Source organism: Lacerta agilis, chromosome 8 (assembly GCF_009819535.1).
Source record: "Lacerta agilis isolate rLacAgi1 chromosome 8, rLacAgi1.pri, whole genome shotgun sequence".
NCBI lineage: Eukaryota > Metazoa > Chordata > Lepidosauria > Squamata > Lacertidae > Lacerta > Lacerta agilis.
In genome coordinates this window covers 40,884,705-40,903,959 of record NC_046319.1, presented here as the reverse complement: position 1 = coordinate 40,903,959, position 19,255 = coordinate 40,884,705, and the positions used below count along the sequence as shown (strand labels likewise).

The window sequence follows — 19,255 nt, the reverse complement described above, 5'->3', positions numbered from 1 at the left end:
CATGCACAGGACTGCAGCCGTGTTGCCCAACTCCGGGCATGTTTACTGTATGGGGCTCCTCCGCCCCGCTCGGCTTAATAGTTCTGAAAAGTGAGAAATCTCCAGGACTGTCCCGCGGAGTCCTTACTATACTCATTATCCCGGCGGGCTCTGCGGTGCCAGGAGTGGGCGGGCCCTCCTGTGCAGTGTTCCTCGGAACTTGTAGTCACTCACCACCTGGTTTGACCCAGTCCAGAGGTGGCGCTCGGACTCGTTTTCCCATCGCGCCCTTCGGCTCCATTGTGGCCGAGCCCGCGTCCCATTGGACAGCCAGGGAAACAGGTCCCGCTCCCCTCCTTCTGACACAATAGTGTATCCAAGATGGCGGACGCGGGTGCAGCGAGCTCACCTGGGGGAGACTCGGTGCTGCCGCCGCCGCCGCCACCGCCTCCCCCGGAGGAGCAGGAGCTGAGCCAGCGGCTCCGACGTCTCTACCCGGCTGTAAACCAGGCCGAGACGCCGCTGCCGCGCGCCTGGAGCCCCAAGGACAAGTACAACTACATCGGCCTCTCCCAGGGCAACCTGCGCGTCCACTACAAAGGTAGGGGGTGGGGAAGGCGGCGGGGGGAGACGCGCTGAGCGGGGAGAAGATTCCGGGCGGGGGCAATTGGGGCGAAGGCCTGGGGCTGTTGGGGGGTCACCCTCTGAAGGTGATGAGCGGTGGGTGTGAAGGAGAGAGAGGCGAAGATGGTGACTGGGTGAAAAAACGCTTCGGGGAGAAGGCGTTGAGGATCGGCAGGAGGCTTTGAGGAGGGGAGTAAGGTGGCAATGGGCCCTTGTCGCATCTGAGGGGTATCGGGGGGGAAGATCCATGGAAGACCCTGCCAAAGGGCAGTTATACTGGGGCGCTATTTTGAGGATCCGGGGCGCGGGTGGGTTTGGGGCTTGGCTCGACCTGACTTAATTTAACTTGCCTGTTGCGCTGGCAGCGATGGGATCTCTCCAGGGGTCAGCCCAGTTCCTGTGAAGCAGGCAGAAGGGGATTTCCCCCTGTCCTGATTGCTGTGTGGGGTTGGCACGAGCCTTTCCCCACAGCAGACAGCCAGATTGTTGTTTACATGATCATGGCAGCAAATAATTCCTTTGTGCCTTCCCTGCAATTTGGAGTGCTGATCTGTTTGCACCCAAATAGGGCCCTAGTGCCTATATTTCTTGTTGTCTTTTCATGAGAACTGACAAAGGAAGAGACAGAGCCATGCACGCTGTTTCCTCTCCTTTCCCCTGTGGTGCAGTGCAGGGGCCCACTGCTTTGTCAACCAAGCATGATCTTAAGGGTTTCTGTGCAGAATGATTCTGGCTCTTTTAAAGTCTGTGTTCTAGTCTTACAGCTGTCACTGAGGAGTAAAAGGGCCAGGAACCTCACTCACCCCTTTCCTCCTTTCCTATATATGTTGTTGGTTTTTTTTTGCAGGACATGGAAAAAATCACAAGGATGCTGCTTCAGTCAGGGCTACCCATCCTATCCCTGCAGCCTGTGGTATTTATTACTTTGAAGTGAAGATAGTCAGTAAAGGTAGAGATGGGTAAGTGTGTTCTTCTAATGCCTCTTGGACAGTTTGTCTTTCTTTTTAGAGGGTTTGGAACAAATCTCACTGCATATACTTCAACTAGATAGGGATGCTTTGTATGGTGGGGGGAGCAATGTGGATTACAGTATATCAAACTCATACTTAGAGCCACTGAAATTAATGAACATGACTAATTTAGGTCCATTACTTTTAGTGGGTTTACTCTGAGCGTGATTCAGGTAGATAAAACCTAATGTGTCTATGCAGCCCAACATGTAGGATGTTGCACTAGTTTTAATTTTAAAATAGGGAACTGAGCCAGGTCTTTGGTTTGGATTCAGGTTCAGTTGGGAGGATCCAGCTGTGATTCAGGTTCAACTCCAGTTCAAGAAAAAAAACCGGTTTGACTTCCTGCCATCAAATGCCAAGCCAGTAATATAGACTGAGATGAGGCATGCTTATTATGCTGCTCCCTTTGCTGGCTGTTATGGATAATTATACCAAGCAGACGTCTTAAAATTCCAGTGTGGCTTGTTAGTGTGTTGGGACTGAAATCCAATATGGCAGTGACTGTAATGGATGTGGAGGAGAAGAATCCACATAGCTGAGTGGAGCGGAAGAAAGTACTATTCTGTTTGTAGTATTAAAAATGTGTATAAGAATTCTCTTTTCGTATTTGCCAAAGACAAAACATATGGTTGACTTATGCTAGGCAGTTTTATGGGCATGAGGAAAATGAGAGCATAGATGGTTAATTAATTCTACAGGATAGTTGGAATTGTAGTTCAGTAATCTCTGATCAATAGGAAAATGGCGGCTTTCATCTGTTAAAGCAGCATCAGAAAATATTTTTCCATGTGATACTACATAGGCCATAGACTTGATTACATTATGCTGGGAGAGTCTTGTTGTCTTCTTTCTTGCATGTTATTATTATTTAAATATATTAGTCACTATATCTTGCTGAGGGCAACCCAAAGCAACTTGCAACCCAAAGCATACTTTACAACAAGTAGCTTTGAGGTATTGAACTCTTAATAATGAACAAAAAATGTTTTCAAAGATGAGGGTGCTGAGAAAAAGAGGCCAAGGCCAAATGTAGAACTCTTCTTAGAAGAGATTTCTTCCTTTGCTTTGCCAAAAATTGTGTTTGTACATTGAACAGTTGATAACTTGGAGAGAAAGGAAATAAGAGCTTAGCAATGGGAGGTGGACTTTGGTGACTTACATTTGACAAATAGTTACAACTGTTTGTTGGGTGTGGTGTTATATCTGTGGGCACCACATCTTTATAAATCCAGTGTCACGATATGGGTGTAGAGACTAAAAAACCTCTTCTAAATACTGTTTCCTTCCTCTGGTACTACAGTAGAATTTTTTGTGTCATTGTTTTAGTTGCTGAAGTGAGAAATCAGATACCTGCTGCTCTTGAAGTATCTCTTTACACTGGGCATTGCTAAGACCACAGTTCAAATCTCTACTCAGTCATGGAGCTCACTAGGTCTCCTTGGACCAGTCACCATCTCTTAGCCTAACCTACCTCACAGGATTGTTGTGAGGATAAAATGGGGAAGAGGAGAAACATGTATAGTCATACCTCGGGTTGCACTTGCTGTGGATTGCGCGTTTTCAGGATACGAACGCGCCGAACCTGGAAGTACTGGAATGGGTTACTTCCGGGTTCGGTGCATGCGCAGAAGCGCTAAATCACGCTTTGCGCAGAATTGCGTCACGCGCGTGCGCAGATGCAGCAGCGTGGGTTGCGAACGTGATCTGTGTGGGAGGTGCGTTCACAACCCAAGCGTCCACTATATACCATATTGAGCTCCTTGGAAGATAAAGGTGGTAAATAAATAAGTAAGTAAGTAAGTTGTACCAGAGGCTCCATTTTTAGGTTTCCATATAGACAATTGTTGACCAGTGGAGGTAGATAATGTTTAGATTCGTAACGAAATATCCTTTGGAGAGCAGTGATTTATACCTTATTAGCTATGCCCAGAAGAAGCTGCTAGTGGAGGCATTGGTATTGTATTTAGCCAAGCCATCCTCTTATACAGAATTTATAATCAAAGTACTAAGGTACAATCTGACATATAGATTCTTGTGTAAGAATGGGACTCTCATTGTTTCCTTGAGACTGTCTTTGTCCAAAGAGTGGTGGATATGGGGTGATGCTTTGTTTGTGAGTCCTGTTGAAAAGGCACAGCTTGGGATTCCAACCGCAGCTAAGGGTGGGAGGCCTGGTGATGAACTTGGGAAAGCAGAGGTCTGCTTCCCAAAAATATTGGAAACTAACAACAGTTAGGCAGATATCCTCATCCTGGACCACCAAGTGTGTTTTCTAGGCCTCAGAGAAGTATGTCACCTGCAATTAATTACAGTCTCTTTGGGGTTCAAACTGGGTGTATTAATTAATTTTCACTTGGCTAACCAAATATGGAGCGTGGAGCAATGTGTCCCAGGACAGAATTTCCTTGGTGGTTTTTTTGATGCCATCATTCCACAAGAGCTTCAAAAACATCCAGTAAAACAACTCCTGTGGTATATATGGTCTGTTTTTCTTCAGAAGACACTCATTTCTGTTACCATCTAGTCATGCTTATTTATCCTTGAAACTGGAGAACTAAAATAAAAACCATTTGTACTTTTGGGTTCCAGGCCTGCGGAAAGTGCAATAACTAGGCATTATTTTTGGCTATACTGTATTTTGTGTGGGTCTGCATGTGGAGACGCCATTTCTGTTTTTAAGTTCAGGATGCATCTTGCCTACTTCATGAAGACTGAAGCAGCATTACCAAGCAGCTAAGTCATTTCCCTTCAAAAGAAACTGAGGAAGAAATATTGGCTGAACAGAGTGGCTGAACACTTTTTAAAGTTGGGAGGAATTTGATGCATTGAAGTCCAAATAAAAATCTCTACAAGGTTCTAGAAATGATAGCAGCACAGCGTTGTCTGATGAGAAATGCCTAAGCCTAAGCCATTTAATGTTCTTCTGAAGCACTTTTTTTGTAGGTTCTACTGCCTGCTAGGTCCTGTTCAGTTAACCGGAAAAGACTACCTGTGCCAAGGAGCAAAGTTTCCAAATGTCTGCAGCATAAAATGCTTTCAGTACCAAATTTACTCTGAATATTATTACTTCCTTCCCTAATGCAGGGAGGAGAATGGTGGAGCTGAGAAGAGCTGGACAAAATCTCATAAGTTTTGTACAGCCTGCCCCATATATTTTGTCCCCCAGCTCCTTGTGGAGTTTCCTAATCAAATAATCTATCTGGCATTAAGTGTACTGATAGTAAGATTTTATGTTGCATAAGATTGGAGACAGCAGTCCAAAGAATGTAGAGTGAATTGCTATTAACAGAGGTTGAATTGGAAGATCTATTTCAGCATTCTGTTTCCAGAAAATGTTATCCAGCAGTGGATGCAGCTCTAGATCTATGTAGACAGATATGTATAAAGACATGGAGTTGTTTCTGGCTAAGTCAGAGGAGATCCATGGAAATTAGTGGATTTAAGTTCATCATGATTAAAATTCACTTATTTCAATGGGTCTACTCTTAGTGTTACTTAACTGGATACAGCCTATTGGCTTACACAATTTGGTGAGTGGATCTGGATCAGATTTTATTTACAGCATTGCTTTTAAGTAGTAAACACTTCTGGTTGGCACAAATATAATTTGTTATGCAGTTCCCAGAATGAATGTAAATATTTGGTATCTGATATTAACTGGAAGGTAATTCCAGAGTGACCATGATTGCCACAGAAGTGGTCTGTGGCCTATAGTGATATGAGGATTACCCTGTAAAGTAATTTTAAATTGAAGCCTTGAGCATAAATCCAGTTACTGGATGTTGATTGTTTTAACTAGAGCTCAGAAAAAGGGGCTATTATGCTGTTGGTACGGCAGGTGAGAATTGAATAGTTTGCTATCAGTGGTGTTATCGGGAAGTATTCTGTACACAACAACTGACTCAAAGTGATCAGATCCATGCAGACTAGAATCATACCTCTGAGGATAACGAGTAAATATCAGGTATGTGATATTTCTGCACTTCCCCAGCTGTAACCAGTTGGTCTTGGCAATACAGAAACATTGATTGCATTGTCAATTCAGAGAGAGGCTGAGCCTGGTGGTGGAAACAGTCATTCCGTGAATGTGGCCTATTGTGGATCCAATGAGAATTGTCAACCCTGAAGCTGCTGGAATCTTAGAGTGTATCTTAAAAACTGTACCAAGTTTGTTCTAGCCATTCTAGCTGCTAGCTTCCAAAATGATACTGGTTCATGCTGCTTCAACCTCATGGAAGGAGAGCATGTATATAAAAATAGAAAGTAAAATGGTTCACTTGAAGAACTGGGTTGGTTAACAGTTGCTTGGTACAGTGTGGTAATACATACAGTTGTGCCATAGCATTGTGGCTACATCTAACCCAGCAGTCGTCGTCCCCGCCCCAAAAGAACTATTGAGATCTGTAGAAAAGCTCACACATTCACTATGCATTTGTTAGGGACTGCGTGAAGCCCATTCCATTAATGGAATGTATGAACCCTTCTCCCATATAACCAGTACAATTGCAGGCTGTGTTGTCAGCAGCAAAGACTTCCTTCTTGGATCTTAGGCTCAGGTGAATCCAGCAAAAAATGCTATTTGGAGTGCATTTGATGGTGGCTCACCTTGGTACCCTAGGCTTGTCTGTTCAGACAATTGTTGGACATGTGTTGTGGGAATGGACCCATACCAAGGATGTCCAACAGCTCAACCATAATTGACAGGTCGACCCCCAGTTGTTAGAAGTCGATCACTGGCTCATTTTCGTCTGCGGGTGAAAAGGAGCATTCGGCCCCGCCCCCTCCCTGTTTTCTTTATTCACACACAATTTCAAGAGCAGAAGACAGAGTTTCCACTGGTGGGATGACTTACGTTCCTGACCTATAGTATATGCTTTATGGATATAAAGTGATAGTGACATTATGGAAAGACGTCTTGTTTGTATGTGTTTGGTCCTTAATTACAGAATACCCAAAGTTCCAAACCAGTATGGCATGGGGATGAAGAGAGAATGAAATAGCCTAGTTCTTAAAAGAGTGATACTAGCTACCAAGAGGCTGATTTTGCAGACACGAAAGTTCAGATGAATAAGATTACAGTATAAATCACTTGGGTTTTTTCTGACCAGTTGACCTTTCTCATTTTCACTATTTTAGTCAGCTTGCTTTTTTTTTATTTGGGTATCTTGGGAGTTAGGACTTTGGGAGGGAGGAAGAACTCTTAAGGGATGTGTAAAGTTCTATAAGGAAGGGATAGGTGGATTGGGAAAAGAAAGAGTTAAAAACTCAATTTGAACCAAATGTTTTTGGTATTCAAGTTCTTTTAGCATACTATTACATTTCGGATAGTAAAAGCTGAATAATAAAAGGAGGGGTGATGTTAGCATGACAGTAGCAAGTAATTATAGTTGTTATTTGCACAGTGTGTTTCTAAAACACATTGATATAGTTTTGTGTCATATCAGTAAGCTTTACAGCAGCCCTGTAAGGTAGACTTGCTGGGTGACCCTCAGATTACAGATGGGAAGCTGAGATGTAATGGGTTGTCTAAGGTCACCCTGCAGGTTCATGGCTGAGCTGAGTCTTGAATCAGGGGCTTCTGATTTCTTAATTGTTAAATGACAAGATGGTTTTGAATAATTGGGACCCTGAAGAAATAACTAAAAATAGAGACATGTGGAATGCCTTTGGAAACAGAAGCAGATTTTTTTCACAGGTCTGGAAAGTGAGAAGTCACTCGCATGTTGTGGTTCTTCTGGTAGTACATTTCTGTCACCAGCGGCGTATGGAGCTGCTTTGCCGTCCGGAGCAGCAAACGCGGGGGCACCCCCAGGGGCAGGCTGCTGCTCCATAGTACGCGTGCATCGTGATGTCACGACGCATGTGGGCTACAGAGCGCAGTCCATCTGGGCTACCGGGCGCAAGCAGCCGCCACATGGATGGGCTGCAGCAGGCCGTCCATGTGGTGGCTGCTCGCACGGCAACTCGCATGGCTGGCGGGTGTGAGCAGAGAGTTGCCGTGTGAGTAGACGCCGCACGGAAGTGGTGCCAGGCTGCGGATTGGGAGTCGCGGGGGTGGGGTGGCGCCGAGTGCCCCCCTCCAGGCTGGAACCGGGGGCGTACCGCTTTCAATGCCCCCACCTTCCTTCGCCACTGTCTGTCACAGTAGTAGCTATAAGCTACTATAAGCATTTACAGGGTAGCCTAATGATGAAACACCCTTCCATTAGGATTTAATGCATAGTGCCAAGGGAGTTCCTGTACCAGGGTTTGGGGCACTCTTTCAGTAACAAGCAGAGCCACTAAGGATCTTAGCCTTCTTATAGCTGAAAAACTGTTTTCTCAATTTTAAGGTGGTGGATGATTATGCCTAGACCGTTCCTTGCAGAGCAGTGGGTTCATGTCAGTACAAGTGCCAGCTAGCTGTAACGACAAGTGAAAGCCAGTGGACATTGACATCAAACAGTAGCTGAAAGGAATTGTAAGAAAGAGATAATAAAAGGGGGGGCGCTCAGGAGCAGAGGCACCTCAGTACAGTAAGAGCTCTCAATGAAGGGATTAGACTGTCTGCAACTTGTTCCTGTAGGCTTCCAAAAGGCTGAATTTATCCAGCATTTGTAGCTGTAGGCAAGCCATTTTAAGTATTTGCACTTTTCCATTTGACCATGCTAATACCAGCCAGTATATGCTGTGCTGGTGGTGAATGTGTCAACTTTGATGACAGAACACCGTGGATTTCATAGTACAGTGGTACCTCGGGTTACAGACGCTTCGGGTTACAAACTCCGCTAACCAGGAAGTGTTTGCACCAGTTTAAGAACTTTGCCCCAGGATAAGAACGGAAATCGCCCACCAGCGGCGCTGGGGCAGCAGGAGCCCCATTAGCGAAAGCACACCTCAGGTTAAGAACCATTTCAGGTTAAGAACGGACCTCTGGAACAAATTAAGTTCTTAACCCGAGGTACCACTGTAACTGTTAGTGAAAATGGCACAGTGCTTGTTGTGCTGTTAACTGTGGCATTGATGCTTATGCTGCTCCGCTGGTGATGCTGGGTTGGGTGAAGTTTTGTGTTTGAAAGAATGGTGATGCAAAGAGCACTGTACAATTGTTTTGTACTGTAAGTAGGTTTGTATAATTATTGTATAGTCATACAAAGACCAGCGATCTCATGTTTTTAATATTTTGTTGGGAGCTTCCCAGAGTGGCTGTAACAGCCAAGTTGGATGGGCGACATATAAATAATAAAGTTGTTATTGTTGTATTTTCCTTGGAATACTGCAATTTGGCAGCACTGACATTGCGACAGGGTAGTGTGTTTGGACATGGGAATCTATATATGTTCAGTCATGACACCTCAATGGAGCATATCAGTCTTTCTGCCTCATTCCATCTGCAAAATGGATAACAGTTATCCTAGCTCATAGTATTCCTGCAAGTGTGGTGTCCTGATAATACATACCTGCATGTGCATATATAGCTGTAGTGATAGCATGGCATGATGGTATTGTTGGATTGTTTGCGTGGTTTGGAATTCTGTAGCCTCGTTGTACCCATAAATAGTTTTCTGCTAAATTGGGTGTTTATGCCTTGCTGTGAGAGTGGCTCTTCTTTAGAATGGGGATGAGCTATTAATACAATAAACAGCATGAACTGTGTGACTGTCACAACTAGTATTTCATCCATGGCATGCAATGTTTATAAAGTACTGGTACATGGAGTCTTTCATATGAGTTACATACACTTAAAAAAAAACTATGCTCAAGCTATTGTTCATAATGGTGTTGGAATGTGTCCAGTCTCCCTGAAGCAAACAGAGGTCAGTGCCAGCTGCCCACTGGAGGGCATTTTAATTTTTGAGAGCAACAGTTTTTCTGCTTTGGCACCCAAACCTTTAGCAATCTACCAGTAATCTGGACTGATATGAAAAAGTACTTCTATTCGTAGAGTTGCCTGAATCTTCTTATGGAAGCCATTTTGCTTTGGCTTCCACATAGACTTTGTGAAAGTCATAACTTCTAGTGCTTAATAACAGTTGTTCTGTGTTTAAGAATTTGAGATTTAAGAACCAGATCACCAAGGATTGGTATAATTTTAAGTGGGGTACTTGCTTTTCCTCTGTGTGCCTGCAGAGCAGTTAATCACAAAACATACTGTACAAACTTAAAGCACAGATGCAATTTCAAAACATAAGTAAATGCCACAAGAAGAAAACAGATAACAGAGAAACATTTCAGAGGATTTTTCTTTCTTTTGCTGTACAACTACTCAGCTCCCTGAAATTAAAAACAACAACAAAAACAGGAAAAACAGTTACTGATGAAGTTCAGTAGAACCCCCTTCTCCCTGAAAATATCATATTGTTTGAAAACTGATTAATAGTGAAATAATTGGGGGGAGAGGAGTTTCTCCATATTGACAAGAATAAGAGCTGCTAAAGATGTTCTGCTGTACAGTAATCAGCTCTGGTGGCAAGGAGCAGTTCTTCACATTAATGCAAGGCAGGCAGAACAACCCCTCCAAGATCTGAAGAGCTGTAGCATGGAGGCTAGGTTTTTTGGGCAGCATATGAGCACAATAGCAAGAAGGAGAAAACATGAGAAAAAAGTTAACAGCTTGAAGAGTATGTAGTTAGAAATACTGAAATATGGTAACTAAAAGTGGGCAGACTGCTGAGTGGTTCAGCAAGCTGAGATCATGTAGCTGTGGCCTTGAAAGAGCTGTACTAGCTGCCAGTATGCTGATAACCCAAATTTAATGCGCTGCTAGCAATGACTCACATAACCTTATACAAAATGGGACCAAAATGCTTGAAGAAGCTTCTCTTTCTGCATCAGCCTGTCTCCACTCTCCATGCTAAGATCATTGGTTGGATTTCCTCCAGTTGAGATCAGTTATGTGGCAGCTTGGGAAAGAGCCTTCTTTGTGGTGCTGCCCTATCTGTGTAATGTCTTCCCTGCTGAGATAAAGCTGGTGTTGAATCTTACTAGATTTTGTTAAGAGGTGAAGAGTTGTCTCCTGACATGGGCCTTTATGGGCTGTTAGTTACAGGTTATTAATGCTTGGGCCAGGTACTGAGGTGGTTGTACTGGTTTTGTTCTGTGTGTGTCCTTGCTGAGGCTCTCTCTGCCCTTGTTTGATAGCATTACAGTTGATACTGCGGCTTTATATTCTTATTGTACCATGTTGTGGATTGCTTTGCAGTCAGGAGCCAGCTTACAACGCTTCTAAATAAAAATTAAATGAATAAATCCTTTTTAGGATTTTGGATAAAAACTGGACTAGAGTCTGAGGTATGGGGGCATATGATCAATTCCTTCCAACTTCAATATACTATGAATCATATTACTGCCCAGGACTCCTTTGTGAGGAAAAATAGAAATTTAATAAATGAATAAAAAACAACTGGTGGACTTATATTTAATTAGAGCTAGACTAGACAGTGCTCTGGACACCTCAAGAGTGTTGTAACACTGGAGTCAAGTTCCTGGTGGATGCAAGCAATTTTGTCCTCATAATGCTTTGCAAACAGTTCATAGCAAGTTATCCTTGGTTCTGTCACCTTCAGGTATGCAGCAGTGACTCAGACATAGGGAGGTCAGGTGAGCAGTGCAGCCCCACCACTCCATCCACTATGGGTAGTTGGTCTGTGCATATCAGTTAATTAAATCTAGGCTTAGAATTTTGAACATGGACCCTCTTCCAAAATTCTGTTGTCTATTTTGGAATAAGGACCTTAACTTCTCCTGTACAGTATTTACAATGGCAGTTAAATACTGCAGGTTCTTTGAATGTGTAAACCTCTTTTCACTTGTCCCAACCAATTAGGTTTCCTTTTGTGTGAAACTGTAAGGCCAAGGATTACAATGTAAAAATATCAGAAGCTGCATGAACTGTGGGAGGCCAAGATGGGGAAGAACTCCTGCCAGCAGTAGATAATTCAACCATCCTATCTGTGCTCGACAATGCACCCTGCTTAGTCACTGGAGAAGGAAGCAGCTTGTGTGCAGCTGGAGATGAGGCATGCATGCAGTGCTTCTACAAAGCTGCTGTTCCCAGATTGCTGTATGCTAATTCTGATTGGGGGACGGGATGCAGCCCCGTTTAAGAGGCATCTCTGTGCACAATTCTTACCTTTGGGATAAGCCTCCTAGCAAAATAAATTTACATGTGTTCCCAATGACTATATTTTAAAAGCATATACTTTTTGATATTGGATAGCTGGTTTGTTGTTTAGTCGTTTAATTCCAGCAAAGGGAGGTGGTTTGCTGAGCACACGAAGAAGGTTTAATAAGGAAGCTACTGCCCTGGCCAGCTGTGCCATTTTGTACAGGATTTCAGAAGGAATCTGATCACAGCCTCTGTTGAACGATAACTTTTAAACTGTGCTTTCAGTTAGGAAAAGCAGCATTGTGTGATTTTGCTTGGCCATTCTCTGTTTGCTGTATTAACACACTTTTGTTTGCTCGAAGGTACATGGGGATAGGACTCTCAGCCCAAGGTGTCAACATGAACAGACTTCCTGGTGAGTCACTGTTAATAATTGTTTGTACTTGTCCTGTGTGCCAATAACCACTACCCTGGAATTGTACAATTCTAAGAGGGGGATGTGCCCACTACTTGTGGAGTCCAGAGGCAGAACATTGTTTGGAGAGAACTTTGCTACAAATTTACTACTGTACTTAAAATTTGTTAAACACATACAGCCTATGAAACCTCTTCCAACACCCTTGAATCTTACACTCCTTTGCTTTTATTTCCACAAACCTTTACCTGTCCACCAGTCTTTCCATTTCTTTAACAGGATTCTGAGTTGCAGTACATGTTTGATTGTAGCATAGTTCCTTTGTCCCACAGAATGTCACTTGGTCTGTCAGATGGGCATGGCACGTAGGAGAAATGGACATTGTAGCTTTCTGTTCTCTTCTGCATCGTGCACAGATATATTTATTCTGTGCTTCTGAACATATTTTAAATCACTTAATATTTTATTCTGTCCCCATGGCTACTTTTTTTTGTTAAGAATAGGAGTCACTAAGTCATTGTCTGCAAACAGAATTCAGCCCTTTGAGAAATGCTGCTTCTGCCACCCACCACCACCACCACCCACATTTCCCAATCCCTCACTTAGGTGTGGTGTGGTATGCCTAATGCATGCTTGTTGACTGACACCAGTTAGGGTGTTGTGGGTCAGTCTAGGTATTGACATTTGTGTTCTGGAAGTGCCTCCCTTGTTGTGCTAAGCTGGCTAGATGCTGCCTGGGTTCCTCCCAGTCCTGGTGATATGATTTCACCCCAAATGGTGGTAATTTAGTGGCATAGTTCTGGTGCATACGCTAACTATAATGAACTTGGTTTATCCTTGGCATTGTAAGGATCGCTCACTCAGGTGATCTTAGTGATCATTAACAAGTTTGAATAAAGTCTTAGGATATTCAGTCCTCAATTCCTGTATCAATTAGCACAGAAGGACTTACATTGTGCATGAGTTACTCAGTAACACCAGATAATCTTGTGATGATGATGAGAGTACAGCCCTGGTTTGCAGTCATTTTATAACAAAGGTATTGATCAAGGTTGGAAGAGCCACTGGCTCTATGTACTGGCTCAACACCCTCAGGCAAGCTTTTTAACTTGTTGTTCACTATGAACAGCAGTAGAGGGTTTACTAAAGCTTTCTCCTTTGTATGCACTGTAGCTCAGCTGGAACAGCTGTATTTCAGATCCCTTCCAACCGTGTGCATTTATACCTATAACGCAGAATAACACTTTGTGCTTCTGATGAAGTAGACTCTGTTCCACTAATGGTTATGTCCTAATAAACATGTTAGTCTTTAAAATGACACAAAACACTTTGCTGTGTTTGCTGTGACAAACTAACATGGTCACCCCACTGAAACTCACTATTTTTCTTTGTCTTGATCTGAGTAGCCAAGGTAGTGCTGCCACCAAGTTCTTCAGGGGCATATTTTACAATTGTTCTTGAACTTGTCTGAAGCAAACTGGCCAACACTTCCTCTCAGTGAAATGAAGAGCTCATTTCAAATCCCACAGATGGAGATGCATGTCCCCACGTGAGGGAGTCCTAGAGTTTGGGCAGTGGGACTAACTTTCCTTTTGGCCCCTCATGCTCCTGCTCACAGACAGTTTTGCATCCTTTTGCAAAATGGTGGGAAACGGCTGCAAAGTGGAGCTTCCTTTACAGGTTGAAAATGTGTGCCACTCCCTCACCCCTGCTTTCTGCTTAGCTCTAGGGTGAGGTGCATAATCAGGCAAGGCTCTGCCAAAACCCACTGTTGCTTTTCCCTCAAGAGAGCCCTTGGCTTGTCAGAAGTGGGTAATGGATTAGGATGTAGGATTCTTGGGATCAGGAGTTAAACTAGGAGCTGGATTAAGCCCTGAAATGGCCAGGTGCCTATCCCTAGGCAGCAGTTTTGTTTGCTGTCTGGTATCTCCTGACTGCCATTTATTCAAAGCTCAACTTTTTATCTCCATGTGTTTGAGTTTATTTTGGAATCTGTTCTTCAGATAGGTGGTTCATCTTTTAAAAACAATATCCTGCAGTGGTACTAATTAATGACTGGTCTTGAATAATAGCTTCTTACTTGGCCTGGAATTGCACATGCTTTAGTATTTAAACTTGATTGCAAGGTCACATGGAAATCACAGTGTCAGGTGAGATCTGCAAACATTATTAGAGAGTGCTCATGTGATTTGTTCTAAATGCAGGTCTTTGGGGCTGTGTTTGCCATTTAACACCTTTGTCACTGGCTACTAGAAATGCACTGGGCTGCAGCTTCCCATAGAGAGTCCATTCATATGGCCAAAGGGCTGGCCTGTGGCCAGGCTTTTCTAGTAAAAACATTTTGACAGTGGGTTGCTAGAAACAGCAGGTGTTGAATGTTAATTTGCAAAATTTGTGAGAGATGATGACTCTATCCTGAACATGCTTAGGCTGGTTTTTTATATTAGAGCAGAAGGAACAATTCAGAAGGGAGAACAGTTGCTCCATATGCCACTCTGGACTTGTAGAATTACTTGGAGCTGGAATTGGCCACAAGACAATGTATTTGAAAATATCACTCTTGTTAATCTAAAATAGCTTGTGGCAGTTTGTGGCCTGTCAAGTTGAGCACAACCTACCAGTTGTATGTTGTGATCAGCTAAGTACTTGAGCTGCCCATCTGCAGTCCCAAACAGACAACAAAAGCAGGTTTGAATCCTGGTGGACTGTCATGCAAAAGGAGGTAGTAATATTGCCCCAGTGTCCTTCAAGCAGAGTTGGCAAGTGGACAATTTATTCCCATTTTATCCTTCCAATATACACTATGAGGTCACTCACTGAGATTCATTGCTGAGCTGGAGTTTGAATTTGGGTCTTCATTATCCAAACCCAACTTTCTACCCATTGTTTCACAGTGGTTCTCATAACTATCATGCTAGGTTATGTCCATGTCTGACTGTATTACACACAACTGCTAAATGACATTAGCTGTGTTATGCTAGAGATGTCTGCTCTGAACTCAGTGGGGCTTACTTGTGTGAGACTTACATCCAGCTGAGTCTAGTAATGTATACCACTTTCCATGTTAGTGATTTGATATTGCCTCAGTTTTCCGTAGTTCATTACCAGGAAGGGTGAAAATAGGTTATTACTGTGTTGTGCTTGGAACTGTGGGCAGGGCAGCCTTCCCCAATCTGGCAACTTCCAGATGTTCTGGACTAGATTACCCATCAGCCCCTATCAGCATAGCTGTCCACAACATATGAAAGGCACCAAGTTGGGAAAAGCTACTGTGGAAGAAAACACTCTTTAAACTTTAACATTCACTGAAAACTCCACAAAGTGTTACTTTAGATAAGTCTTGCCAACTTCTGTAGGTGTGTGTTTAAAAGATAACCCTTGCCTGAAGGTGGAGTGGGTTTGGATTTTATTTTTCTGTTTTGTGACATTTGTGTTATTTCTACTTCTAATTCCAAACATTTAATCTTCTTCAGCTGGGAGCAGACATAACTGGAAGGACCCTTTTGACACCAGGATTTTCTGGAGACAAAGGAATTTAGGGATTTTAGATCTCTATTCAAAGTTTTACTGAGAGGAAAGTCCTATCGTATTAGTAGTCGGGTGCCACAAATTTTAGCTAACCTTGGTAGCAAGCTGTTATTTATGATTTCCCCAAATCTTCCTCCACTCTTATCAGTTCTCTGGAACACAGAAAGGACTTGGGATAGACGGGTAAGTTAGCCTTTGCCATAGTGCCTTGAAGGCACTCACAAGTAGATGGAAGGATTCTTCCTAGATCCAGGGATCTGCAAGGTCCAGTGCAAAAGTGAGAGGCTGGCCTCCCCTCCCCCAAGACCCTTGCACATACCAAAGGAGTTAGGCAAGAGTAGGTTTTCTCTCCCTCTTAGCACCAAGTAAGATAAGTCTCCCTCCCTTGCTGTCATGCGGAGAGAACCTTGAGGGGAAGGGAGGGAGGGATGTATCACATCATTCAAGGATTGGGCAGATAGTTGCCAGGAAGACATGACTGCATTTATGGAACTCTGTTAATGGGACTTCATAGTCAGCATGTTCATAATTACTTTTAATGTAAAAACAGGGCAATTGGTAGTGTGTGCTTTTGTGCCTCTCTGTTGAGGTGCTTTGTTCTAGACATTTCCAAGGTCTCATTCAGAAACATACTTCAAGAACTGCAGATTTCAGCCATTGAGAATCTAGTGGGGTGGCAAAAGTCTTATTCTGTATTCATTGTTTAATGAACTTTATGTAATGCAAAACCTTGTTCTACAAGTGTGGTATGTTGAGCTATCAGAATAAGGTGTCTGTTGGTTTCAGAATATTGTCACAGAATCCATTTGTGCCACTTGTCATAAAACAGAATAATAAACAGTTGCAGTGCATAGAGCTCCTATTCAGCAATACCTTTTCTTTCCCTCCAACAGATAGTCAGCGTTCTGCAGTTATGGAGCACACACTGGGATATTTGGGTTCTCCACCCACCCCTTTAGGACTTTTTTGTGCTTATGCAAATCTGTGGGTTCCCCCAAGCCTGATGATACTTTCTTCCTCTTGCTTGTGCTTTTTAACCTACATAAGCAATGATATTCACATAAGTATACATGATTTTAGGTAACTGTGGTTGGCAATTTCAAACCCTTTGTTATACTATTTTTGTACTTCCGCATCTTTTCTTTCCAGAATAGAAACTACCTGGTTGAAGGACATTCCTCTCTTAACCTCATTTGTTACTGATGTAAAGCAGCAGCTGTACCCATTGTGAGGGAGGCTTTGCAGGTGTGCATGTCTGACTCTTTGGTTTGTCTCCAAAGCTTTTACTGCAGTTTCATTCATCCAGTCCTGCTTCCTGTTGTCTACTTAACTGGTGCTTATCATGCAAATGGGAGCAGCTTAGGATCCAGAGTGCCCTAGTGGCTGGGTAATTCAAGTGCACTTTCAGAGGGTGTGATGACTAAGAAGTCCTGGAAAATACTGTTGATTCCACTCCTCATTTGTCATATGGGTGTTCACTCCAGAAACTATTGTTGCAAACATCAGATTGTTGTTCATCATTCTTAAATTAGATGATTACAAGTTTGTGGCTCTAAGAATGAAGTAGGTCACTCTGTTCCTTTTTGATTCTGACTTAGTAAGGAAGAAGTTGTTTTCAGGTGGAGGAGTTTGGTATATACTCTTGAGTCAATCTAGATAAAGGTGTTGACAGTGTTTGGGATAGTCTGGCAGTTAATTTAAAAGTACTTAGAAAAGGAAGCTCTACATGCCATGTGCCCAAGCACCTGGTGGTGCTGGCCATGAGATTGCAAAGTGGTGTTTACAGTTCCTTTTGTAAACTTCATGTATCTTTAGTCAGCAGCTCCAACGTGACATGGAGTATAGTACTACTCCAGAATCTGCTGCTTTTGAAATGGAAGCATTGAGACACCGTATTGTGTGTGAAATTCCACAATATGCATGACATCAGGGTGACCAACACGGTGCCACCCAGCTGTTGTTAGGCTCCCAGCCCCTTTATTTCTGACAATTGGCCATTTTGGCTGGGGCTGATTTGAGTTGGCATTTAACACCTGGAGGGCACCACACTGGCTACCCCTGCATTAGATATATTCAACTACAAACAATCCAGTCTGGACATAAGTGACTTCAATCTGTTGTTGCCCTGGGAGCATAGGGCAATATCCTCGTGCTTTTTTGGCTCTGAGTTGCCAGGACTCTTTGTCCTGAACATGCCGTGGGTTATTTTGGTAGCTTTCCTCTTGGGAGTGGGATCCTGCTCCTCTGCCAGCCCATGAGTGCTTGTGGAGTAGCAAAGTATATTTAGTCCATGATGACTAGACTGTGGTTTGTGTAACATGATGCTTCAATGCCTCCTTGACTGGAATCTCTGTGGTTTATGTTAAAAGAAAGAAAAATGTGTCTGCAGCATGTGGCTGAACATAAATCTGCTGGAAGCTACATAAGAGCTAGTTTTGTCGACTACAAGGCCTTTCTATTAAAACAAAGAGGCCTTCTCCGCAGCTGCTGAAAGATGGGCTTTCAAGGAGGATTCTTCAGCTTTCCTGCAAGATGCAGGTGCTTTTTCCTAGCTCTTGGCAGGCAGCTGGAATCAAATAGTGCTGAAGGCACCAAAGGTGGCTTACAGTCAGCCCTTCATCTGAATCAGAGCTTCATTTTCCACACACATGTGTCAAGAGAACAAAAAACAGCAACCTTGCAATGTTAGTGCGGTTCCTATACAGAGATGCTAGCTCTGCATATATGCAGTTCTCAACTCTGGATAAAGGCTTATAGGTAACTGTGTTTTCCTGCAAGATCTACAGCCCACTACAAACATAATTTCTCAATATCTCAACTGTGATTAAGAGATTAGAATGGGGCCATGGGATCACCCCACTTTCCTTTTTAATTAGAATTTGAAGTCAAGACTTGGAGGTTATTCACCGACTTTAATTAAATAAAAATTAAGACATTAAGGTTGTGAAGTAATTAAGAAATTTAAGCTAAAGAGGGTTGGGGGGGGGGAAAGCATGCATTCCATAGCATGCTCCCAATATCATGGTCATAGTTAAGAGATTGAGAGGAGAGAGGGCTATCTGTGAACACCACCCTTATATCTTAGACCAGTGTTTTTCAACCACTGTTCCGCGGCACACTAGTGTGCCGCGAGATGTTGCCTGGTGTGCCGTGGGGAAAATTGAAAAATTACTTTATATATAGTCAATATAGGCACAGAGTTAATTTTTTTAACATTTTCTAATGGTGGTGTGCCTCGTGATTTTTTTCATGAAACAAGTGTGCCTTTGCCCCAAAAAGGTTGAAAAACACTGTCTTAGACTTCTTCCTGCTTTATGTTGAAAACTGTTGATCATGTTGTTCACACTAAGCATGAAATGCTTCTTCCTGTTCTGGCTGTTATATCCACTCAATAGCAAAATGTGCTTCCGATTTTGGGGTTCATCCATTTGCTACCCAAAAGTTCCACTCCCAGAATTGCACTTGGATGCTGATGAGGTGGTTGGACAGTGTTCTCGAAGCGACTAGCATGAGTTTGGCCAAACTGCGGGAGGCAGTGAAAGATAGGCGTGCCTGGCGTGCTCTGGTCCATGGGGTCACGAAGAGTCGGACACGACTGAACGACTGAAC

The 19,255-nt window shown here is 43.2% G+C and overlaps 1 protein-coding gene across 2 annotated transcripts in view; it reads left to right on the top strand.

Annotated features, from left to right (window-relative positions):
* Positions 1–336: 336 nt before the first annotated feature.
* Positions 337–19,255, top strand: part of RANBP10 (RAN binding protein 10) — a 48,540-nt gene continuing 29,621 nt past the window's right edge. The window contains exons 1-3 of one of the 2 annotated variants that reach the window (XM_033158878.1): positions 337–580; positions 1,451–1,562; positions 12,066–12,118. In XM_033158878.1, the coding sequence (XP_033014769.1) occupies positions 361–580; positions 1,451–1,562; positions 12,066–12,118 (385 nt within the window). In that variant the 5' untranslated portion in view covers positions 337–360. The remainder of the gene's footprint in view (positions 581–1,450; positions 1,563–12,065; positions 12,119–19,255) is intronic. The other variant, XM_033158877.1, reaches the window with a different exon arrangement.